The 27,087-nt window shown below is 42.6% G+C and overlaps 1 protein-coding gene across 1 annotated transcript in view; it reads right to left on the bottom strand.

Annotated features, from left to right (window-relative positions):
- The window catches only part of LOC126088483 (probable G-protein coupled receptor CG31760), a 777,830-nt gene that overhangs the window by 51,314 nt on the left and 699,429 nt on the right, over nucleotides 1-27,087 (bottom strand). Inside the window, exon 11 of the mRNA XM_049906625.1 lies at nucleotides 22,631-22,736. Within this exon, the coding sequence (XP_049762582.1) occupies nucleotides 22,631-22,736 (106 nt within the window). The remainder of the gene's footprint in view (nucleotides 1-22,630; nucleotides 22,737-27,087) is intronic.

Raw genomic sequence — 27,087 nt, 5'->3', positions numbered from 1 at the left:
GCTTCAGTTTTTCATACATCCCAATGAGGAATATGAAACCGAAGGGTAAATGTGGAGAGAAGGAAAGTGAGTGTGAGTGTGGCTGTATAGTATATTCAAGTTAAGCTGAGGAGGAGAAGGTTAGGGTTCAACGTCTCGTCAATAACGTGGTCATTTGAAACGGAGCATAAACTAGGAGTGGAAACGGATAGGGAAGGAAATCGGCCGTGCCCTTTCGAAGGAGCCATCCCGGCATTTGACTTCAACGATTTTGGGAAAAAACGGGAAACCTAAACCAGGTTGGCAGGAGGCAGGCTTGAACCGTCGGTCTCACGAATACTAGTCACTTGCGCTAGCCACTTCGCCACCTCAGTTAAGCTGAATTTCGTTCCGAAGTTGCCTTCGGCACTTTTTAGTACCTCCGTGTAGACTCTCATTTATTAAAGAGTGCCAGCAACCTTAGAGATCTACTGTATAACGGCTGTGGTATAACGAGATCAGTTGAGCTTCGTTCAGAAGTTGTAATCGGAACGTATTGCCATTTGTTTGTGACTCGTGTCATGGATGTCAATGAGAAATAAATGAATAAGAGGTATTTGAACATGAGCGTCTGTATAGCGTGCTTTCATGAAATGTCTGTGTCTTAATTTATGCCATACCTGCTGATTTCCTTCGCGCAAGGACCACGTATGAATAAAAATTGGCAGCCTTTCGTAGTTAGGTACGTCGAGCAGAACTGGGAACCAAAGTGACAATGCTGCGGGGTCAGACGATACAACCCTTTTTACATTATATCTTATGCATTAAAATCTGAAGTTCGGAACAATATCTTCTGGAATATGTTTTCTCATTGTAATAGGATTTAGGAGCTGTTGTCTATTATCTGGAAACTGTTTCGATTAACTGATTGAGAATTATTTGAATTAAGGTAATGTAATCAGTGTAATGGATAAATTTTTGCATATTAATTGTACTATTAACTGGAAATATCTCACCCACGTAGGATAAGGTAAGATGAAAGTCGCGAATTTGGAATCTTGCGGTCTAGTGATTAAAACTACAAAGAAACGAGAAATAGGATATGTAGTACCATTTTACATGTGCAACTATTTCTCGGTGCATCTTAAGCGTGAAACAACGTGTTTGTATTGCGTTGCTCTCATTTGGATAATCCGCAATGGCATTGTAGTAGATGATTACACTGAGTCACTAGTTACTTACGTTTATGTCAGCCCATTTCTAAACCTAACCCATTCCAACTCTTGAGTGCCTTAATCCCAGTGATTTTCATGTCGCAAGTGACATGTATACCATGTTTCTTTGAAACTCAGTGATACCGTACTTTATTCAATGATTACATAATTACAATTAGCAAATGAAGATAGAATTTCAATCATTACTATGCATTACTAATATGCTTCTTCCATTTTCTTGTGTCACGTTTCCAGTAATGTGTTAAAGTATAGCTACATCCACAGACTTTCTTTGCAATGAGGGACTGATGACCTCAGCCGTTCGGTCCCATAGGAACTTACTACTAGCAAATCTTTGCAGAGCGGGATGTCTACTGTAACTAAAATAGTTGTGATACAAAAGCTCAATTACTTATGAAATTATTTTATATGTAAGTTTAGCCCGAACACTAGAGCAAAAGCATCGTCAATCAGTCTTATGATAGATTTACTTCATCGAAGAATGACTCTGTAATAAGCTTTTGGTATTGTAACAGACCACTATGACGTATGCGGTCTTAGATACAGCCGTATTTCACTCGGAAATGGTCTAGGTAGGTGAGGATTCAAAGTACACAAAGTCTGTAGAGAAATTTGGCTTCTAAAAGAAATAATGTTGAGCTACACATATCTGAAGGTCATTGCAGTCCTGTATCAACACTTGCACCCGTATTTTGCTGTTAATCTTATGGTGTAAGGCGGAGGACACTTCTGGTAACAATGTCGTTGTCTCCTTCACCTGTTTCATTCGCGAATGGGATATGGCAATTATAGTTTTGGGGAAACGTTCGTATAAGCTCTAAATGGTTCAAATGGCTCTGTGCACTATGGGACTTAACATCTTAGGTCATCAGTCCCCTAGAACTTAGAACTACTTAAACCTAACTAACCTAAGGACATCACACACATCCATGCCCGAGGCAGGATTCGAACCTGCGACCGTAGCAGTCCCGCCGTTCCGGACTGAAGCGCCTAGAACCGCACGGCCACCGCGGCCTGCATACAAGCTCTAATTTTTATGAATTTCTCGTCGTACTGAAAATAATGTGGGCGGAAGCAATATGTTCTCCAGCAATTCTTGTAACGTGCGCTAGTGAAAATTTTATATCAAGCTTCGTAATGTGGGATGCCCCTCACGTAGATACTCTCACTTTTGAGCATCTGAAAATCCCCTTTTGCATACTATATGAAGATGTGACAAAAAGCGCCATTCCTCGCTGAAGCTTGTTTTTGTCTTCAGTTAATTAAACCTCGGAAAGACCCCAGAATGACGAGCAATATACAGAAACGAGCTGAACGCTTGATTTTTAATGTGATTCCTTAGTGGATGAATTACGTTTCCTTCATTGTCTTCTAAAGAGTCTTACACTGCCAACTGTTTCTCCTACAGTCATTGGCCTAAGCTATTACACTTAGTTTCACTTCAGGTGTTTACTGCTAAATATTTTCTCTATTTACTGTCTCCAATTACTAATCACCAAAAGCTTTTTTCCAGTAGTTAAAGTTCTCTTAGGATACTTATGTGCGTCACGTTATATATTTTGTTTACTTTTAGGACCAGCTGCCAGTCAGCGCACGAATCGTCGGTGCTTTGCAGATCGTCTTCTCCTTGGGCTACAGTCTTCTAACGTTGCAGCCTTGTCTTGGAAAACAGCACCGTCCGCGAACAGCATCTCCCTTCCGATGTAATCTACTCGGTAATTTATGAAAACTGTAAACAGCTATTGACTTCTGCCTGGTGTGAAGTTCCTAATTCAGTCTCGCACAGAAAACCCTGAGAGCGTATACAGCCCCTCGTGTAACAACGTGAGCCCTTTGGTGGCCTGACAATGACTGCAGAATATTCTGGATGTGTTTCTAGTTAAACGAAGCACCGATATGGCTCAAATGGTTCAAATGGCTCTGAGCACTATGGGACCTAGCATCTGAGGTCATCAGTCCCCTAGACCTTAGAGCTACTTAAACCTAACTAACCTAAGTACATAACACACATCCATCCCCGAGGCAGGATTCGAACCTGTGACCGTAGAAGTCGCGCGGAAGCACCGTACGCTTCAGTTCAGTGGGACTGGCTCACTGGAAATCAAAGCCCACATTCAAGGGGTTAGGCCCTTCAAGCTGCACATATTTTTTACCCTAGGTGACAGAAGACAGCACATTACCTTGATGAACTGAGGTAAAGCTGAAGTTGCGCGTTTTGGCCCTAGACTGCACAGTCGGACCCAACTGGCCGCCGTATCGTCCCTTGCCAACGTCGGACGCACCGCTCTCACGGCCGATGTAGAGTTACTTGACCTTGGGACTGCTACGGCCGGTATTATACTATCAAATTTCTTTGTCCAATATCTTTGTCCAATATCTTTGTCAAAGATATTTGATAGTGTAATAGGGACTTTGTCAAATGTCGTCCAATATTTGATCAAATCTAGGGCCTCGCTGTATATTTGATCAAAGAGATCGCTTGTCTTCTGTTCACTGCAATGTGACATGTTACCACATGGAGCGCTAGCATCGCTGCAGCGTTCTGTCGTCTGTAGTGTTTTTATAACCATTGCCGGTAAATACAATTGGTGTGTGCCGACAACTACAAAATTAATAGAGATGTCTGAAGCTGATGAGGCGCTTTACAACGTGAGGCACCCTGAATACAAAAATAGATTAAGAAGATTGGAGACCAGACCTGACCTAACCTAACCTAACATAACCCTCTCCTGTAGCAAGGAATCGGAGTGTTACAGTGAGCCTGTCTTCTGATGATGTAGCAGTTCTTAAGTGAATATTGTGCTGTGTGATATGAGGATACACTTCATTGAGCACATACAGAGATGTATGCCCATCCATTCTTTAGTAATTGATGTACATCTTGACGTCTTCTACTGCAAGCACACGTAACAAGTTTTGTTGAATGCTTTTATCGTGTCGTCATAAAACCCACGGCTTCACCCAGATTAGATTAGTTTTTCGTTCCATACATCCGTGCTGAGGAGATCCTCGTGGATGTTGGACATGTCGATTTTTTTTAAGCAGAAATAATACTAATAGTATGAATAAATACAATACATCATTTGTTTCTATTAAAAATTTCGCCAATGGAGTAGTTGTCCACTAGTAAGTCTTTCAGGCTCCTTTTAAACTGATCTTTATTTCTAACTAAATTTTTTATGTTTGCTGGGAAATTATTGAAGATGAGTGTTCCTGAGTAGTGGACCCCTTTTTGAACTAAAGTAAGCGCTTTTAAGTCCTTGTGCAGATTCTTTTTGTTCCTGGTATTGTATATATGAACTGAGTTGTCTGCTGGAAAAAGAGATAAATTATTTAGGACAAATTTCATTAAGGAGCAAATATACTGAGAGGCAGTAGGTAGTATACCCAGTTCTTTGAAGAGGTTTCTGCAGGACGTCCGTGAATTTACTCCACAAATAATACGTATTACACTCTTTTGGACTCTGAAAACTTTTGTTTGACTTCAAGACTTACCCCAAAATATTATACCATATGACATTATGGAATGAAAGTAGGCAAAGAATGCAAGCTTTTTCATTTTATGTTGCCTATGTCTGCTAACACTCGAATTGCAAATACAGATTTGTTAAGGTGTTTCTACAGTTCTGTGGTGTGCTCCTCCCAACTCAATTTATTATCAAGTTGTAATCCCAGGAATTTAAGACTGTCAACCTCGTATGTATGGTTCCTTTTTTTCCCCCACTTCTTTTCCGCATGTGCACACAATGCAATTGCGGTACGTGCAACTGCTGCTGTTAATAACAAGTTGTTGTCAGCCATCTTGAACTTTGACGAAAAATTTGATGACAGTGTAATACCCCTTCTAGCGCTACGTCAAAGATCTTTGTCAAATATATTTGACGGAATATTTGATCACATCTTTGATCAAATCTTTGACAAAGAAATTTGATAGTGTAATACCGGCCTACCAGCCGGTCGAATAGCTCCTCGGTTGAGCTCATGAGACTGAGCACATTTCGCACCAGTTCTCCCAGCAAGGAAGAACCCCTCTGAGTACCGGGAATCGAACCTAGGTCCTCCACATGGTAGTCAACCGCGCTGACCACTAACCTACTGAGGAGAACGCTCTGTTGAATGATCTTACTGGAATTAACGGATGCACACTACTTCCGCTAATATTAAATTATTGTCAATGACGGCAGAGAAACACACACATTAATGCTTAGCGTCTCTATGTCACCCAGTCGCTCCATAACAGTTCTTCACTCATGTAGTCACATCTCTCGAATTAGGAAGCTGAGGTTTTCAATTTAGACTTCCAATTGCAATTTTTTAATTTTCGACAGCTCGTCTTAATCAATCAGGAGGCCTTAAAAGTGTTAGCCGAAGAGGAATGGAGATACCTTCTTGGCGTGAGCATTTCTCTGAATCAGTCTCAACAAGGAAAATCATTCTGACGTAGCACACTGCACCGGGTGAACTAACGCAAAGTCAGTTATCACCAACGAATTGAGTCGATGTTCCACGTAGAACCAGCGGTACTAGCGAACTGTAGTTTCCGCTTTGATCTTGACGCCAACTTCGACTAACAAATTTAAAACTACAGCTCACCATCGTCCGTTGTAAAAATTGTTTTTGTTTATTTATAAACACAATCACATGTTTATGACACAGTCATAACCGCTTTCGGCCGTACAATGACCATCTGCAAATGCTAAAGGCGGCATACACTGAACACAGGTTCATGCGTTGTCATACGCGTGTTGACAACGCATGAACCCGTGTTCAGTGTATGCCGCCTTTAGCATCTGAAGATGGTCATTGTATGGCCGAAACCGGTTATGACTGTGTCATAAACATTGTTATTGTGTCTATCAACCGACAAAAAAAATTTACAAAGGAATCAATCACGCACTCCATAGACAAAATGACGTTTTTTCCAACACCATCGTCCGTGTTGGAGTTCTAGTCATTTACACAGTTATGACCTACCCTACAAGTACTAATCCAACAGTGCATTTCATCTGACTAATGTGGCACTGATAATCGAACTGTAAAATTTGGGCCGGCCGCGGTGGTCTAGCGGTTCTAGGCGCTCAGTCCGGAGCCGCGCGACTGCTAAGGTCGCAGGTTCCAATCCTGCCTCGGGCATGGATGTGTGTGATGTCCTTAGGTTAGTTAGGTTTAAGTAGTTCTAAGTTCTAGGGGACTGATGACCTAAGATGTTAAGTTCCATAGTGCTCAGAGCCATTTGAACCATTTTTTTGTAAAATGTGGCCGGTTCCCGTTTTGTTCAAAAAAATGTTCAAATGTGTGTGAAATCTTATGGGACTTAACTGCTAAGGTCATCACTCCCTACGCTTACACACTACTTAACAACCTAAATTATCCTAAGGACAAACACACACACCCATGCCCGAGGGAGGACTCGATCCTCCTCCAGGTCCAGGTCCCTTTTTTGGTTTTATATTATAATGTGAAATAATAATCCCTTCTGAAACTGCATACTGAGAAGGCTACTGATTCATTCATTTTGCAAAAAATTTAATTATGTATAATCACCTCTTAGATATTATTGTTCTTCTTACTTCCCACGCTTCTAAGAAAGACTGGAATAGAATTCCGGGTTTAGCAACACAGCATTTTATAGTTTTGTTGTTACGCAGATAAGTTTCAGGACTTTATGTGCTATGTTCAGGGGGATTTCTGGATTAATTCCTTTGTGAATAAGAAACAAAACATTCCACAGTATGTGCCACATAAAGTGCTGAAACTTTTTACTGTAATGACGAAACTATAAAACAGTATCCTGCAGAAGGTTGAATTCCTATCGAATATTTAATTATCCATTTTTTATTTGTATCTTCCGTCATATAGCGCCAGTCCCACATGGAGTTTGGTTTCCAGATAAAAATCAGTATTAACAAAATAAATACTCATCACATGGTCCTAGTCTAGCGTGCAGTGAGAACTAGAAATAAAGAAGAAAGGAACGTACACAGTACCATCAAAAATGGTTCAAATGGCTCTGAGTACTATGGGACTTAACAGCTGAGGTCATCAGTCCCCTAGAACTTAGAACTACTTAATCCTAACTAACCTAAGGACATCACACACATCCATGCCCGAGGCAGGATTCGAACCTGTGATCGTAGGGGTTGCGCGGTTCCAGAGTGAAGCACCTAGAACCGCTCGTCCACAACGGCCGGCACAGTACCATCGATGACGTCGTTAAAGACGAGCTCTGTATTCATGTGAGCAACTGAAATGAGCACTGGTGGAACTGACACGCAGTTGATTTTTTAATATGCTATGCTTTCAAAGACTGGCTATTGAGCAATATACACATTCTCTCATTCTTGTTTGAATTTGGTGGCAACTAATGTAACCTGTACACGAACACAAGTAATGCGCTTGACACATTTAAATTTGCACCTTATCTGAGGTCATACTACAGGGTGTTTCAAAAATGACCGGTATATTTGAAACGGCAATAAAAACCAAACGAGCAGCGATAGAAATACACCGTTTGTTGCAATATGCTTGGGACAACAGTACATTTTCAGGGGGACAAACTTTCGAAATTACAGTAGTTACAATTTTCAACAACAGATGGCGCTGCAAGTGATGTGAAAGATATAGAAGACAATGCAGTCTGTGGGTGCGCCATGCTGTATGTCGTCTTTCTGCTGTAAGCGTGTGCTGTTCACAACGTGCTAGTGTGCTGTAGACAACATGGTTTATTCCTTAGAACAGAGGATTTTTCTGGTGTTGGAATTCCACCGCCTAGAACACAGTGTTGTTGCAACAAGATGAAGTTTTCAACGGAGGTTTAATGTAACCAAAGGACCGAAAAGCGATACAATAAAGGATCTGTTTGAAAAATTTCAACGGACTGGGAACGTGACGGATGAACGTGCTGGAAAGGTAGGGCGACCGCGTACAGCAACCACAGAGGGCAACACGCAGCTAGTGCAGCAGGTGATCCGACAGCGGCCTCGGGTTTCCGTTCGCCGTGTTGCAGCTGCGGTCCAAATGACGCCAACGTCCACGTATCGTCTCATGCGCCAGAGTTTACACCTCTATCCGTACAAAATTCAAACGCGGCAACCCCTCAGCGCCACTACCATTGCTGCACGAGAGACATTCGCTAACGATATAGTGCACAGGATTGATGACGGCGATATGCATGTTGGCAGCATTTGGTTTACTGACCAAGCTTATTTTTACCTGGACGGCTTCGTCAATAAACAGAACTGGCGCATATGGGGAACCGAAAAGCCCCATGTTGCAGTCCCATCGTCCCTGCATCCTCAAAAAGTACTGGTCTGGGCCGCCATTTCTTCCAAAGGAATCATTGGCCCATTTTTCAGATCCGAAACGATTACTGCATCACGCTATCTGGACATTCTTCGTGAATTTGTGGCGGTACAAACTGCCTTAGACGACACTGCGAACACCTCGTAGTTTATGCAAGATGGTGCCCGGCCACATCGCACGGCCGACGTCTTTAATTTCCTGAATGAATATTTCGATGATCGTGTGATTGCTTTGCGCTATCCGAAACATACAGGAGGCGGCGTGGATTGGCCTCCCTATTAGCCAGACATGAACCCCTGTGACTTCTTTCTGTGGGGACACTTGAAAGACCAGGTGTACGGCGAGAATTCAGAAACAATTGAACAGCTGAAGCAGTACATCTCATCTGCATGTGAAGCCATTCCGCCAGACACGTTGTCAAAGGTTTCGGGTAATTTCATTCAGAGACTACGCCATATTATTGCTACGCATGGTGGATATGTGGAAAATATCGTACTATAGAGTTTCCCAGACCGCAGCGCCATCTGTTGTTGAAAATTGTAACTACTGTAATTTCGAAAGTTTGTGTGCCTGAAAATGTACTGTTGTCCCAAGCATATTGCAACAAACGGTGTATTTCTATCGCTGCTCGTTTAGTTTTTATTGCCGTTTCAAATATACCGGTCATTTTTGAAACACCCTGTAGATAGTGTATCCAGTGTTCTTTATGTCATGCGCTTGGGTTATGTCGGCTTGCTCATTTGGCAATCTCGCAATATTTCCTTGAGTTTGGTTGCAGCTGCGCTACAGTATTATCATTTACGCCAAATCTGAGCTTGCATGTCGTTTGCGATCAGACGAAATACCTTGATCTCGCATTGCTAATGGCGTCGGCAATGGTCCTTTGCGTTACCCTATCAGCATCAGATGATTACATTTAGATAATTGCAATTAACGGCTGTGTCCCAGTTTTTATTCTGCGTCGCGTGGCGCTTATACTGGTGCACTTAATAGCGTTGCCGATAATTTACGAGGTATTCCACGTGGAATAACGAACTAACGTTACAGACAGTCACAAAAACTTTTCACCGAATGGCAGCGGGAGACGTCAGTGGAAAGGCGGTGCATATTAAAGGAATGCTTATTCTTAAAACACTGAAAGAGCTCGCTCCAAAATGAGTCACGTGACTTGCGACTGATTTACACTCAGATATAATACAATGATCACGAGTAATGAGACAGAAATAAAACGTTTAATATGGACAGAACCCAAAATGGAAAGTCAAAAAAGAAGAGTTCCTGTCAAGGAAGAGATAAGGGAAGCTCGCAGCATTATAAGGAAAATACTCTACCGGCCGTTAAAATTGCTACACGAAGAACAATTGCATATGATAAACGGGTATTCATTGAAAAAATATATTATACTAGAACTGACATGTGATTACATTTTCACGCAATTTGGGTGCGTATATCCTGAGAAATCAGTACCCAGAACAATCACCTCTGGCCGTAATAACGGCCTTGATACGCCTGGGCATTGAGTCACACAGAGCTTGGATGGCGTGTACAGGTACAGCTGCCCATGCAGCTTCAAGACGATACCACAGTTCTTCAAGAGTAGTGACTGGCGTATTGTGACGAGCTAGTTGCTCTGTGGCGTATTGTGTTGAGCCAGTTGCTCGGCCACCATTGACCAGACGTTTCCACTTGATGAGAGATCTGGAGAATGTGCTGGCCAGGGCAGCAATCCAACGTTTCCTCTATCCAGAAAGGCCCGTACGGGACCTGCAACATGCGGTCGTGCATTATCCTGCTGAAATGTAGGGTTTCGCAGGGATCGAAATAAGGGTAGGGCCACGGGTCGTAACACATCTGAAATGTAACGTCCACTGTTCAAAGTGCCGGCAATGCGAACAAGAGGTGACCGAGACTTGTAACCAATGGCACTTCATACCATTAAGCCGCGTGATACGCCAGTATGGCGATGACGAAGACAGGCGTCCAATGTGCGTTTATCGCGATGTCGCCAAACACGGATGCGACCATCATGACGCTGTAAACAGAACCTGGATTCATCCCAAAAAATGACGTTTTTCCACTCGTGCACCGAGGTTCGTTGAGTACACCATCGCTGTCGCTCCTGTCTGTGATGCAACGTCAAGGGCAACCGCAGCCATTGTCTCCGAGCTGATAGTCCAAGCTGCTGAAAACGTCGTCTAACTGTTCGTACAGATGGTTGTTGTCTTGTAAACGTCTACATCTGTAGACTCAGGGATCGAGACGTAGCTGCACGATCCGTTACAGCCATCCGGATAAGATGCCTGTCATCTCGACTGCTAGTGATACGAGGCCGTTGGGATCCAGCACAGCGTTCCGTATTACCCTCCTGAACCCATCGGTTCCATATTCTGCCAACAGTCATTGGATATCGACCATCGCGAGTAGCAATGTCGGCATGCGATAAACCGCAATCGCGATAGGCTACAATCCGACCTCTATCAAAGTCGGAAACGTGATGGTACGCATTTCTCCTCCTACACGAGGCATTACAACAACACTTCACCAGGCAATGTCCGTCAACTGCTGTTTGTGTATGATAAATCGGTTGGAAACTTTCCTCATGTCAGCACGTTTTAGGTGTCGCCACCGGCGCCAGCCTTGTGTGAATGCTCTGAGAAGCTAATCATTTGCATATCACAGCATCTTCGTCCAGTCGGTTAAATTTCGCGTCTCTAGCAAGTCGTCTTTGTGGTGTAGCAATTTTAATAGCTGTATGTCGTAGTGTCTACACGAAGATGGAGAGTTTATCCCTTGGTAGGAAGCCATTGGGGGATAGTGTCAAACTATTCGTACTACTCATGTGTACATAAATATTTACATAATTGTGTAATGTGCTTGTTTGCTTTAGAGATAATCGAGGAGGTGAAAGAGAGTTTCAGAAGGGGAATAAAATATTAAGGACAACAGCAACCAGTAATATGGTTGTAATAATACGTGGTCCTTCCTGTCAGATACAGATATAAGAAAAAGGTGGAATACCACTGGAAAGTAATGACCGGCTTGGTTAACACAGCTTAGGGATTAAGAGTAGGCAAGAAAAGACGAACATATTCGCTAATAGCATTTATGAATAAAGTCACTTGCTGGACATAAAGAGATGTGTTCCGCAAAACAGTGGAAGGAAATATTGAATTCTCCTATGCACGAAGCACAACTGCACGGTATAATTGATGGATGAACGATTAGTATTTAGACAATATTGGGTGTAGTGAAGAAGACTTTCCCATATAAGTGACTTCTATTCGTATCATATCTTAACAAGTAGATGAGGTAGAATTGATTGAACTGTACTTCCAGAGTACAATGATTACATTACATTGTACTAAGACTTTTGGGATCGGAAATACGGAGAGGAAGATGGAAGAAATTTAAATGTAGAGTTTTCATCACGCTTATGAGAAGTCATCTTCCATAATTTCATTTACGCTATCAACAGCTTTAAAGCTCCTCTAGTCGTTTTTGAAGTGCATATGACATAAAACGTATTCTAAATACCCAATGAAAAATACACTAGTGTACTATTCTTCTCCTCTGGAGGGTAGCTTTTGAGAAGTCATCTTCCATAATTTCATTTACGCTATCAACAGCTTTAAAGCTCCTCTAGTCGTTTTTGAAGTGCATATGACATAAAACGTATTCTAAATAGCCAATGAAAAATACACTAGTGTACTATTCTTCTCCTCTGGAGGGTAGCTTTTGAGATGTCATCTTCCATAATTTCATTTACGCTATCAACAGCTTTAAAACTCCTCTAGTCGTTTTTGAAGTGCATATGACATAAAACGTATTCTAAATACCCAATGAAAAATACTCTAGTGTACTATACTTCTCCTCTGGAGGGTAGCTTTAATGATAGCTTGTGATATTTGTTTGTTTCCAGTCTTTTGTAATTGGTTCAATGGCAAGATTTCGCTGTAGGGGACGGCTCTTGGATTTTTCCATTCTACAATGAGCCATTACGTACGCAGTGCTGCGACGAAAACCGTCTCCAGCCTCGAGAACCACTGTGCACTGCAAGTGATCACGCATCGCACTAGAAAGCAGTTACATGCAAACGGCGGCAGGGTCTTGGTGGGCCATATGGAGCTGACGGTGTCACTTTCAGCTTTGGACTGGGACTGGATTCCTGTGGCCACGTTAGGCCAACAAATGTCATCGTGGCAGGCGCTTAAGATGTGCTTAACTTCGTGACTTCGCAACGGAGTTCCCCTTTCTCAGAAATAATAAAATGTCTGAAACAAGCATTTCGCAAAATACTCATTCACACTGTTGAAGAAATTCGCAGTAGCCTTTCAAATTCGAAACCATCAGCTCTTAAGCTGGCAAAGACTAGGAACCAGTGGTTGCTAGAAAACATAAATTACTGTAGATGGTTTCAAGAGAAATGTGGAAGGCATCGTACCTACCCAAGCGTTCGTCACTGGAATAGCTATTTATTAGAATATCTTCCCTCATGCACATAGACTATTCATGTTTTGTGTCATGGCAAAACAATCATTAAGTCGATTCCCCCATAGGCGTATTGCTAACACTACTATATCGTCGCCGTATAGACGAGCAAAACCTTACGCCTTTCTGCTAACTCCACAGATGAGCCACTTATCACGTCACATAAAATATTTGGCCATAAAGGTTCTGCATCTTGGAGTAGGAGATACTATGTTCTGCTTTGATGTGGTTCTATGTATCCATGTATCAGACATAGTCTTGATAGGTTTGATGTTTTAGTTCTTTGATAGCGCGGTAGTGCATCTATTCGGCATAGACCATTGTAGTTTTATTTTATGTGTGGCGGCGAATATTTATAACAGGCGGACGATATTGCAATGGGGAATCGTATAAACCCAACCACAGCTAAAATTGCCGGCCGCTGTGGCCGAGCAATTCTAGGCGCTTCAGTCCGGAACCGCGCTGCTGCTACGGTCGCAGGTTCGAATCCTGTCTCGGGCGTCGATGTGTGTGATGTCCTTAGGTTGGTTAGGTTTAAGTAGTTCTAAGTCTAGGGGACTGATGACCTCAGATTTTAAGTCCCATAGTGCTTAGAGCCATTTGAACCATTTTTTGGACAGCTAAAAGTTTCATTGAAAACTTGTTTTTCCCGGTAAGCCGACGACGCAGTCATTGGCACGTCACCTAGACGTGATACACTGAGAGAGCCACAATAGCGTCAGTGAGCTCATCAAGTTCACGAAAGTGTTTGAAAAATACTGTGCTTTGCCCTTCCCCCGCGCAGTCAGCTATCTACAGGGTGTTTCAAAAATGACCGGTATATTTGAAACGGCAATAAAAACTAAACGAGCAGCGATAGAAATACACCGTTTGTTGCAATATGCTTGGGACATCAGTAGATTTTCAGGCGGACAAACTTTCGAAATTACAGTAGTTACAATTTTCAACAAGAGATGGCGCTGCAAGTGATGTGAAAGATATAGAAGACAACGCAGTCTGTGGGTGCGCCATTCTGTACGTCGTCTTTCTGATGTAAGCGTGTGCTGTTCACGACGTGCAAGTGTGCTGTAGACAACATGGTTTATTCCTTAAAACAGAGGATTTTTCTGGTGTTGGAATTCCACCGCCTAGAACACAGTGTTGTTGCAACAAGACGAATTTTTCAACGGAGGTTTAATGTAACCAAAGGACCGAAAAGCAATACAATAAAGGATCTGTTCGAAAAATTTCAATGGACTGGGAACGTGATGGATGAACGTGCTGGAAAGGTAGGGCGACCGTGTACGGCAACCACAGAGGGCAACGCGCAGCTAGTGCAGCAGGTGATCCAACAGCGGCCTCGGGTTTCCGTTCGCAGTGTTGCAGCTGCGGTCCAAATGACGCCAACGTCCACGTATCGCCTCATGCGCCAGAGTTTACACCTCTATCCATACAAAATTCAAACGCGGCAACCCCTCAGCGCCGCTACCATTGCTGCATGAGAGACATTCGCTAACGATATTAGTGCACAGGATTGATGACGGCGATATGGATGTGGGCAGCATTTGGTTTACTGACGAAGCTTATTTTTACCTGGACGGCTTCGTCAATAAGCAGGACTGGCGCATATGGGGAACCGAAAAGCCCCATGTTGCAGTCCCATCGTCCCTGCATCCTCAAAAAGTACTGGTCTGGGCCGCCATTTCTTCTCAAGGAATCATTGGCCCATTTTTCAGATCCGAAACGATTACTGCATCACGCTATCTGGACATTCTTCGTGAATTTGTGGCGGTACAAACTGCCTTAGACGACACTGAGAACACCTCGTGGTTTATGCAAGATGGTGCCCGGCCACATCGCACGGCCGACGTCTTTAATTTCCTGAATGAATATTTCGATGATCGTGTGATTGCTTTGGGCTATCCGGAACATACAGGAGGCGGCATGGATTGGCCTCCCTATTCGCCAGACATGAACCCCTGTGACTTCTTTCTGTGGGAACACTTGAAAGGTGTACCGCCAGAATCCAGAAACAATTGATCAGCTGAAGCAGTACATCTCATCTGCACGTGAAGCCATTCCGCCAGACACGTTGTCAACGATTTCGGGTAATTTCATTCAGAGACTACGCCATATTATTGCTATGCATGGTGGATATGTGGAAAATATCGTACTATAGAGTTTCCCAGACCGCAGCGCCATCTGTTGTTGACAATTGTAACCACTGTAATTTCGAAAGTTTGTCTGCCTGAAAATATACTGTTGTCCCAAGCATATTGCAACAAACGGTGTATTTCTATCGCTGCTCGTTTAGTTTGTGTTGCCGTTTCAAATATAGCGGTCATTTTTGAAACACCCTGTACATCACAATGTATGTCTCCATCATAGCTAATACAGGAAAGCCTCTCGTACCGCCTGGCATCTGGATGCTCTCAGTCACTACCACCTAGTCACAAAGCGCATTATTTTATCTAGCGGAAGACGTCTCCAACGTCATAATCTTTATACGAGGACTGAACCTCCTATGGACACATTTGTGAGTGTGGAAACAAGAAACAACAAATATCGCAAATATTTCCAATAGTAATCCGCAACGAGAACGCCATCAAGGACAGATTGCATTTTACCTAGCTTAGGGTCAGTATCAGGGACGAATAGCCGGTCTCTGAAGAGCCAAACATCAATCGTCAGGCCTCAAAGCAACACATCCGTGAAAAATAGTACAAACCTGAGAGCTTCAGGCATTTACAAAATACCAAGTGACAGCGAATAGTACTAGGTCGCGCAACCCTTGTGCGGGATACAACAACGTGGTGTCGAATATGAGGTGCGCCTGTACCAATGTTATACATAAATTCTTTGGACAAGGGCAATGAATTATACTAGACGACATGTGTATGGTTACGAGAGCGAACGGATTCTCGGATTCCGAAGTAGAGAAAGTCATTCACACCAACGAAACTTATACCACCGACAATAATGACGGAGGTTTTGCAGATAGGGCCTACGTGAAATCCTTGATCCGGCCACACGAGGTTAAAGTGGACGAGGATATTGTGGGACGAAGGTTTGCCTTTTCTGGTGATGGATTGAGTAATAGAGGTGGCACATTCGGTATAACAGCGGCCCCAATACTAAGATGCGATTTGTTGCCGTTTCCTGTGTTTTATTTCGGATAAATTGACTATACAATGTTCATCTATGGCATGCTAGAGGAGGAAGTGTCGCAATTTCAGTTACGTAGAAATGTCGTGGTTTTAGAACGTTTACTTACATATATAAGGCTACTTCAGGATTTTTTTGCTTGAGACCACGTGTGCCTATCCGGTTAGAATCGAGACCTAAATTCAAGTTTTTCCACATCGTGTTTTCCAATTGCCTTTCACTGCTCATGTCCTGGCTTTTATGTATCATTATAAATTCTCTATATATTCAATTTACGGTCGCCGCACAAAACTCGTACTGTATGAACTGTAAGTTACATTTGTCTTCCTTAGACAATTTGGATGTAGTTATTCATTATGACAATCGTTCTTCCGTAATTGCAATGTGTATTCTCTAGAAAATATGTATATCTCTGAGAGTTTTCGGAATCTTAACGAGTGTTGCGGGAAATGAATTTCGTAGCAAATAGTGAGCTACGGTTGTTCCTTTAGGAAACTATGCCTACAATACCCTTCCAGAAAATACTCTCCCGGTACTGCAGCTTAGATAAATATGTGATTAGTGCAATGTTTTCACTTTATCCCCTAATTGGCCTGTCTCTTCCAAGTCAGTGTTTGAAATATTACGATCGCGATGTACATTTAGCTGTTACGACGACGATTGCTGAGGTGTAATATTGGGTATGCGCACATTATAGCTGCTATATCGTGTTATATTTCGTTTCCCACTTCAACTGGATTATATGTTGTCCACATTAGTCAAACATCCCCACAGATTTTTACATTCGTATGCATTTCTGTCAATGAGCATCACCTCGATAAAACACAACAGCACTTTTATTTTCGAAATTAATAATGCTGTACTCAATTTTTTTTCTTACTTTTACTAATTTTTAAGGTAGATTCATCTTCAAGAAAAATTCCGTTTTCCCTCATTGCGACCAAGACCATGTGTCTAGTGTTATAGCTTCAGAGTTTGAAGGGAATATCCAATATTTGTAGCGTAACAGAGCATGTAATTAAAACGGAATCAGCGATTTTAATTTCAATATATTTCTTTTGTGTTGAGATAAATGTTGCACAAGTCTCAATTCAGCCCCAATACTATTGACTTGCACTTGAGGACAATATTATGGAAATGGAAGAGGATGTAGATGAAGATGAAATGGGAGATGCGATACTGCGTGAAGAGTTTGACAGCGCACTGAAAGCCCTGAGTCGAAACAAGGCCCCCGGAGTAGACACCATTCCATTGGAACTACTGACGGCCTTGGGAGAGCCAGTCCTGACAAAACTCTACCATCTGGTGAGCAAGATGTATGAAACAGGCGAAATACCCTCAGACTTCAAGAAGAATATAATAATTCCAATCCCAAAGAAAGCAGGTGTTGACAGATGTGAAAATTACCGAACAATCAGTTTAACAAGCCACAGCTGCAAAATATTAACACGAATTCTTTACAGACGAATGGAAAAACTAGTAGAAGCCGACCGCGGGGAAGATCAGTTTGGATTCCGTAGAAATACTGGAACACGTGAGGCAATACTGACCTTACGACTTATCTTAGAAGAAAGATTAAGGAAAGGCAAACCTACGATTCTAGCATTTGTAGACTTAGAGAAAGCTTTTGACAATGTTGACTGGAATACTCTCTTTCTATTTCTAAAGGTGGTCAAGGTAAAATACACGGAGCGAAAGGCTATTTACAATTTGTACAGAAACCAGATGGCAGTTATAAGAGTGGAGGGACATGAAAGGGAAGCAGTGGCTGGGAAGGGAGTAAGACAGGGTTGTAGCCTCTCCCCGATGTTATTCAATCTGTATATTGAGCAACCAGTAAAGGAAACAAAAGAAAAATTCTGGGTAGGTATTAAAATCCATGGAGAAGAAATAAAAACTTTGACGTTCGCCGATGACATTGTAATTCTGTCAGAGACAGCAAAGCACTTGGAAGAGCAGTTGAACGGAATGGATGGTGTCTTGAAGGGAGGATATAAGATGAACATCAACAAAAACAAAACGAGAATAATGGAATATAGTCGAATTAAGTCGGGTGATGCTGAGGGAATTACATTAGGAAATGAGACACTTAAAGAAGTAAAGGAGTTTAGCTATTTGGGGAGCAAAATAACTGATGATGGTCGAAGTAGAGAAGATATAAAATGTAGACTGGCAATGGCAAGGAAAGCGTTTCTGAAGAAGAGAAATTTGTTAACATCGAGTATAGATTTAAGTGTCAGGAAGTCATTTCTGAAAGTATTTATATGGAGTGTAGCCATGTATGAAAGGGAAACATGGACGGTAAATAGTTTGGACAAGAAGAGAATAGAAGCTTTCGAAATGTGGTGCTACAGAAGAATGCTGAAGATTAGATGGGTAGATCACATAACTAATGAGGAAGTATTGAATAGGATTGGGGAGAAGAGAAGTTTGTGGCACAACTTGACCAGAAGAAGGTATCGGTTGGTAGGACATGTTCTGAGGCATCAGGGGATCACCAGTTTGGTATTGGAGGGCAGCGTGGAGGGTAAAAATCGTAGGGGGAGACCAAGTGATGAATACACTAAGCAGATTCAGAAGGATGTGGGTTGCAGTAGGTACTGGGAGATGAGGAAGCTTGCGCAGGATAGAGTGGCATGGAGAGCTGCATCAAACCAGTCTCAGGAATGAAGACCACAACAACAACATCACTGCTCAACAAAGTAGACTGAAAGTGACATGTGAAATGGTTCTGTACAAGAGCCGCAGGGACGAGGGAAAGCTCTAGACTCTACACATCTTTCTTTCACAAACAGGGTTGAGGTTGTAAGGCTAACTGAAATTAAAACAAAACTTTACGGTCAAATTCACCTGTAAAGGAGCATGCAGTTTCTCGTGTCATGGTGAGGCAAACAGCAATGGTTAGTGGGCTCTTAGTCTTCGGCAGTATGTACTTGTGGCTAATAATGGCCCCAATTAGAGAAATATGAGCAGCGGATAGGGAAGGTCACCACGTGAACTTAGTCCAGTTACCTGAAGCCTTTAAACAAAATGCTGAAGAGGCTGTTTCGGCAGAAAGTTAGGAAACACTGTGGTGCTATAATTAGTAGGTCGGGGAGCACGCTGGAACAAGTGATGCCTGTCACTTGCGCCCCAGGATCAGACTGCGGATGTCCCAACGACTGACAGATTTGGCTGTACAGACCAGCTATTTCCACAAAGTTTCAACAAAGTCCACTATCAACATCATTGTCCCAGGAGGCAATGTTGCCGTCTGTTTCTTAGCCAAGTTGAATTCTTGCACCAGAGAATTCGAAGGTTCTTTAACTAAGTAGGCTGTTCTTTCTGGACTTACGCCATGGGGTTGAGAACAGTAGGACATTCATAGAGTGCCAGCTGACATAACTCCATTTTTAATCGCAATATACCGTAGATCCTTCGAAGAAAAGTCTGTGTCCGGTTGTTGGAAAAGAACAAATGCGCTTCTGTTCACAAGAAATGTGCTAAAAGTGTTCCAAAACATTTTTCATTGAGGTCTAACTGTTGAAGGGCCTTACGACTCCTACTTCAGTCAAACATAATAAGGTGTCTCGAACAGAAGGACGATCTTTATGATAAAATGCGTGACCGAAGTTACACTCATCTCACGTCTCATCGAGGAAGTCATTAATGAAGGCAACTAGCTGGATGCATTGTTTCTTGAGTTAGAAAAAATTTTGACTAGTTATCACAAGAAGTCTTATTAATGTAATTACTATGATACGGGATATAAGACGAAATTTGTGACTGGATTAAGAATTTCTTGGTAGGGAAAACATGGATTATCATCTTGGACTGGGAGTTACCAACAGAATACGAAATAACTCCGAACGTGCGCCAGTCCACTGTACTGTGAGCGTAGCTTTATATGTTGTACATTATTAACCTGGTAGACCATATTAATAGTGATTCAAATCTCTTACTAATGGTGCAAGTATCTGTAATGACGTACGTCTACTATCCGAAAAAATAGCCTGCAGCTATACCTAGACAAGTGCTGGCACGATTTGAAAGTGGTGCGAACTTTGGCTTTTCATTAGACACAATACGAGATTGTGGAGCTCCACAGAACTGAAAATTCCTGCAATATGCCTGACATGCCGACACACATTCGCAGTCGGTCAACTGATGTAAATGTCTCGGTAATATAATGTTTATGGATATTTAAATCGAACCATCTCTTACTCTCAGTCTCAAGGAGAGCTGATGGCAGATTTTAGGTCATTATAAAAGCACTCCGTCTTCATGCCACTAGTGGCCTACCGGGACCATCCGACCGCCGTGTCACCCTCAGTGGAGAATGCGGATAGGAGGGTCGTGGGGTCAGCACACAGCTCTCTCGGTCGAGTAGCTCCTCAATTGGCTGAGTGCACTCCGAAAAATGGCAACAGCGCATGGCGGCCTGGATGGTCACCCATCCAAATGCCGACCACGCCCGACAGCGCTTAACTTCGGTGATCTGAGGGGAATAGGTGGATCCACTGCGGCAAGGCCGTTGCCAAAGTTTTTTAAGATTACTAGAAATATGCGATCGGTCTGCGAATGAGACAGCTTACGAATAATTTTTGCGTGCCACTTATAAGGCACATTGCATAAGTATATGGGAGCCATATCAAACAGTACTAACAATGGATACGGACTGTAACCAGGGAAGATCCGAAGTCAATTCGACTCATGACAGTGGGTCATGGCGAAGCTGAAGTAGGTGATTCGGAAGATGCTTGAAGATAGCCGCCTGTTGCCACTTGAAAGCCTATTTATAATGTTTCAAGAACCGGTATGAAGTGAAGAAACATACTTAAGCCACTATGTCGCAACCGCGAAGACAAGGTTACATTAATATCAGGGCGGATCCATAGGCAATTAGAAGGTGAAGATGTAAGGTGCTAAGTACTGATGCCATGCACTTCACAGCCGTTCACAGAGCGTCTATACGGCTTTTCAGTTAGATAGCCACACGGCAGTTACTGGTTGACACTGATTGATACGCATTCTGGTGAAAGCTTGTGGATATACAGGCTGTAATGGGTACAATCGCAGATATTTTATACGTTTTACGTTAATATGTACACATTTCATCAATCTGGTTTTTTCCAGCGTCGAACAGTCTTTCCACAAACGCATCACAAACTTTACGACCAGATATTTTCTGCACTGCCATAACTGCGGCACTAATTGGACTGGGCCTTCAGTCATTAAGCTCCCACGCTTCTACACTTCAACCTGATATGCTGGCCACGGGAAAATAAGCATTAGTGACTTGCTACTGCCACATATTCTTGGATGTGCTACCCAGCGTAAGGACGTACGACTTGTAATAGCTTTAGTTATTAGTCTGCAGTTGACGTAAGTGCGGATGTAATTCTATTCAGTACACTGTCGTTAATCACGAACAGAAATATCTGTAATTATAATTCGTTACTGTTGTTGATAATTCTTCCGGGTTATATGGCCGTGGTCCATGGAATATGTCTATTCCTAAGGTTTCGTCCAATACTACGTTGGACATCTTCAGAGGTATGGCTGGTCCTGCCGACTCAACAGGACCAGCCATGCCTCTGAGGATGTCCAACGTAGTATTGGACGAAACGTTAAGAATAGAAGTATTCCATGGAGCACGGCCATATAACCCGGAAGAATTATCAACAACAGTACCATCCGGTCGTGAAAGCCTTCATTGTATGATTATAATTCGTTACATCCTGTAAGCCATTGATTTGATGGATAGACACGATATAACTGAGTGAAATCAGTCAGGCACTGATTTCATTGAGTTACGTCGTCGCTGTGCCATGCATCGATTAAAGTAATATATTATTAAGTGACCTAGGAGCCATATCCTGCTGTAGCACCTACTAACCATCCCCCAACCTCTTGTACTTCTCTACGCAATCCTCGCCAGTTCATCGAGGTATACTTTATTGCCTTTCCCTCACAGGATACGAAATAAATCATGAAGTCCACTACCTTACCATTTCCATTCCGAACAAAGCTACTAGCGCGCTTTTTCCTTTCACAGCAATCCTACCCGTTCCTGTCACAAACACCTCGAATCCTGAACCACCTCAGCGCTAGTACCACATACCCTTTTCATATTTCTTTGTCTCCAGTCCCAGCGATTGCCAAATACCTTACCTAAAAATGTTATCCGGAGACGACATCAGCATCATCCACACAGGATTCAAAATAGCACTATCACCAACATCTCCGTATCATCGTTTTCATTCTTGTCAGTGTATGTATATCCATTTATAAGTGGTTTTATTCGATCACTGGAATGCCCTAGTATGGCAGCTGCAATTTCGCTTCCTCCTGGAGGAATGTTAATAACAGTTAAAATGAAAAAAAGAACAATAAGACATAAAAATAAACGTTCTAGCCGGCATCATTCGCAACAAAACAACATATCGGTTTGTTAACCCACAACTTCGATGATCTGTTTGATAGAAAGTGGAGGCTGTACAGATGCAGTACGCTGTGCCTACCTTGCTGCCGAAGATGAGTCCGAGCAGCAGTGTGACCGTTAGCTGCGTGTGACAGAAGAAGATGATGTACAACAGGTCGGGGTTGGCGGGCGACTGCAGGAACAACCTGAAAAACACACAGAGGAACATACAAGTGCTGGCTGCATTTGGCAAGTAACGTGGCGACTGCAGGAACAACCTGCAACACACAGAGAGATTCACAATAGAACTGACATTTTATTTAAACTCCTCTCGAAATAATTGTTTCTATACATACAATTTCTGAATCGAGTTCGATCCCGTCTATGTTAATACTGTTGCGACCACAGCAACGTGCATTCGAAAATGGAACTTTTCCAAAGGGAAGTTTCGCCTGGCTCCTTGTACCTAGCTGCATAAAAGTAAAAAAAAAAAAATCTAATATCGATGGTATGGCGATCAAGCCTATCAATTTGTGACTAAATACACCAATTCAACTTCTAAAACAAGAATAATGTACAGAGAGAGGGAGAGAGAGACAGAAAGACGAAGACAGCAGAGAGATAGATAGACAGATAGGGAGATAGATAGATAGGCAGAGAGAGAGAGAGAGAGAGAGAGCGGAAGAGAGAGAGAGAGAGAGAGAGAGAGAGAGAGAGAGAGAGAGAGATAGAGAGAGAAGATCCAAAAAGTTAGAGTTTATTCAGAGGCATTACGTACGATATAATTTCATCAGACGAACCCTGGACTCAGATTAAATATGTAACATGAAATCAGTACCTCAAATTACGTATTAAGTACAATATTGATCAAAAATAAATAAAAGAAAGAAAATCGTAATTTAGAATTTGTGCTAGATATTTTATCGTAGTGGTCGTCAAAATTTTTGCACAAGAGCCAATACAGACATTAAGAGGTGGCACCTCGGATCACATAGGTAGCGCCCTCAATATTAATTGGTAACCTATTTAATTGGTATGTTATGATACCCTAATGGACAAGCTATAGTAAGGACACGAGAAGTTGGCGCCGGCCGCCAAGTACTGATCGTTAAAAGTCGACACCTTTCGTAACTCTTCAAATGGTTCAAATGGCTCTGAGCACTATGCGACTTAACTTCAGAGGTCATCAGTCGCCTAGAACTTAGAACTAATTAAACCCAACTAACCTAAGGACATCACACACATCCATGCCCGAGGCAGGATTCGAACCTGCGACCGTAGCGGTCACGCAGTTCCAGCCTGAAGCGCCTTTAACCGCACGGTCACACCGGCCGGCGTAACTCTTCGGCACGACTGTTCTCCTTTTCAGGGTAGCTGCCACCCTCAGCGACCGCAAAGATGTGACACTGTAATTGCCTTACGAATTGTTGCTATGTTGTTTACGTGAGTGGATGATCAATTAATGAATTGAGAACACTCTTACTGAAGGTCAAAGACGAAAGTGAAGAGGCCGGTCTTATGCTGAATGTGAAGAAAACGAAAATTATGGCAACTACACCCACCAATTCGTGGGATATAGCAGGAGAAACCATGGAGGTAGACACCACATTCAGTTATCTCGGTTCCCAGATCTCTGCTGACGGCTACTGCAGCTATGAAATCCGGAGACGCCTGTTGCTCGGTAGACAAGCGATGTCAAACCTTGACAAGGTTATAAGGTCCAGAGATATAACACTAGCACCAAAGATCCGTATTGTGAGGGCTATGGTCTTTCAAGTTGTGATGTATGGATGTGAGACCTGGACCATTACAAAGGCTGAACGGCGAAGAATTGTCTCCTTCGAATTGTGGTGTTGGAGGAAACTTCTTAGAGTTCCATGGACTGCAAATAGAACCAACAGATCAATATTGAAGCAAATTAAACCAGATTTCTCCCTGGAAGGTCTAATGTTAAAACAAAAGCTGACCTAGTTTGGACACACAATGCGAAGTCATGCCTCGCTGGAAAAAACATTAATGCTGGGGAAGATTGAAGGAACTAGAAGAAGAGGACGTCAGAGGATGAGATGGATTGATGGCATCACAGAAGCCATGTGTTCCAACCTGGAAGATCTACGGGAAAAAGTGCAAGACAGGAAAAAGTGGCGTGATTTGGTTCATGGGTTCACGAAGAGTCGGAACCGACTAAACGAATAGAGAGAGAGAGAGAATGGTACCTATATTTAAATTCATTACGCAAAATCTGAGACGACCACAAATGCATACGGAATGTTTTGAATGCCATGTTTCTTCTAGTAATTGCGTTGAATTTCAGCAATTTTCTTTGTTACAAGTAAGTACCACATTTGAAGATAACATCTCTGTTACGTGCACTCACGAATCCATGTTACTGCTGTGTCAAAATTTACATTTTACAGCAATAAGAATTTCTTGGAACATTGTCCGCAGGAAAACACAGTGATCAATAAAATTATATTACTATTAGATTGTTTTATTGAAATAATTTTAATATACCGTAGCAGCTGAACGGAACAAATCGCGCACGTCCGTGCGTTGTCAGCACTGGAAGACAAACAAGACATTCCCCCTCTCGCATCCACTAACCCCACACTGCCTACGCTTCTTACCCCTCTGCCTCTGAGGTACGTCTGCAACTTTACTTTTCACGGCGGAATTCACAACGCCGATTTAAATTAATAACGTCTTAAAATATTGCTGTCTCTGGAACTATTTTCTTTCTCTGTTATTGAACAGAACAATATTCTTGAGGAGGTCTTAATGTTAGTTGACTTATTCGGATTCGGCTATTAGTAGCTAGATACAGCAGGCCGCCTGAATGCTTGATTCGGACACTGTTTTAGAGTGTTCTATTAGATTTCCGGTAGTTTTTTAGTTGGCGTTGAAGGCAGTTTCATATGCACGTATGAGATATGCTAACTGAAGCGAAACAGGAAATAAGTGACTTTCGTAAATATTTTAGCTCCTCTCGACGAGTGTGCACCACCGAGAACAAGCGCAGTCGAAGGACTCATATTCAGTTTCAGTTAAGAACACAAACTGGTTATGAATTGTCCACATCCAATGAAATCCTTAACTGTTTATTGTTTAATATGCGAGTTTACAATGTCACAGGCGCTGTTAGTAAGAGACTTAACATTCTACACACCGAGTAGATAGCGTCTATTGATAAATCACAATTTTCCACAAAAGAACAATAAGCAGTATTATGCATAGACGTTACTTCAAATGGTTCAAATGGCTCTGAGCACTATGGGACTTAACATCTGAGGTCATCAGTCCCCTAGAACTTAGAACTACTTAAACCTAACTAACCTAAGGACACCACACACATCCATGCCCGAGGCAGGATTCGAACCTGCGACCGTAGCGGTCGTGCGGTTCCAGACTGAAGCGCCTTTAACCGCGTGGCCACACTGGCCGGCAGACGTTACTAGTCATGTGACACGTAAGTAGGAGACATTATAACAACAGTAAAAATATATCTGCTCGGTAGCGTTATCTTCTCCTAGTTCTCCCTGTTCAAACAGCCGCAAATTATAGTACTGGAAGTTCCAATTTTAAGACTGTTTTGACAAAATCTGCTGATTATCCAAAATTGTGAAGGTCAGTCCTGTATGGCTATCTGTCTGAGATATTAATCACGATAACTGAGCAATCAAAGAACTACTGCATTTAAAGTGATTTTAATATGTTAATTGCAGGGGAAGAAGCGGAGAGACTGTATGGTGGGGAGGGGTAAGAAGCGGGTGGCCAGCTTGCCCCTGTGTGCACGCAGAACACCTGTTAACTGCACACGTGCATGTGCACCGCACACGTGCTGAATTCCTGCCCGCCCCTGCCTTAAACAGTTCCTGCGATATCCTACTGCATGACAGTATAAGGCACGTGCACAGCCACGTGGAGTGAGTTCACGTTGAGCGACACGTGCAGACGGACAGCCGTTGTACTATAACGCTGCTGCCTGCCACCGGCCAGGTGCCCTCTCGACAGACACCGCCTGGCACCAGCAGCTCTACCGATGGTCACGTCTCCGTGGTTGGATGTCACACCCTGGTTCACAGACTTCGGTAAAACACTGACTGTGTTCTGTTTTTCCAAGGAACTATATCACTGTGCACGTACTAACGGTAAACGCTTGTGGAACTTCGTTCCCATGTGCCGCAGTAGAACTTTGTAAACATTCTTTTGTGGAAAACTCTATCAAACATGCGACATTGAGTTTTTCAACAATGATCTTTAGCCTGTCAGTCATTTTTCAGTGTTAACTACATTAGTTAGTGAAGCAGACGAGCATCGTACTTTTTCCAATGAATCATATTTGTGTAAGGTTAGTTACTTTCATTGCGGATACGGCGGATTCTTTAGTTTTTATGAAGTTCATTTACGACTTACTGGCGAGCCGATAACACTGGTTAGGAGCCTGTGCTTGCTTTCCTCGAGCAAATTTTTCGTGTGTCCGATGGCCGAAACCTTGGATAAGACTTCACATGTTCTGCTCACCATTTAACACATGAAATACAGTTTTCAAGCCTTGAC

This window comes from Schistocerca cancellata, chromosome 6 (assembly GCF_023864275.1).
Source record: "Schistocerca cancellata isolate TAMUIC-IGC-003103 chromosome 6, iqSchCanc2.1, whole genome shotgun sequence".
In the NCBI taxonomy this organism is placed as follows: Eukaryota; Metazoa; Arthropoda; class Insecta; order Orthoptera; family Acrididae; genus Schistocerca; species Schistocerca cancellata.
Note: the sequence above shows the minus strand (reverse complement) of the source record. Positions and strands in the feature narration are given on the sequence as shown.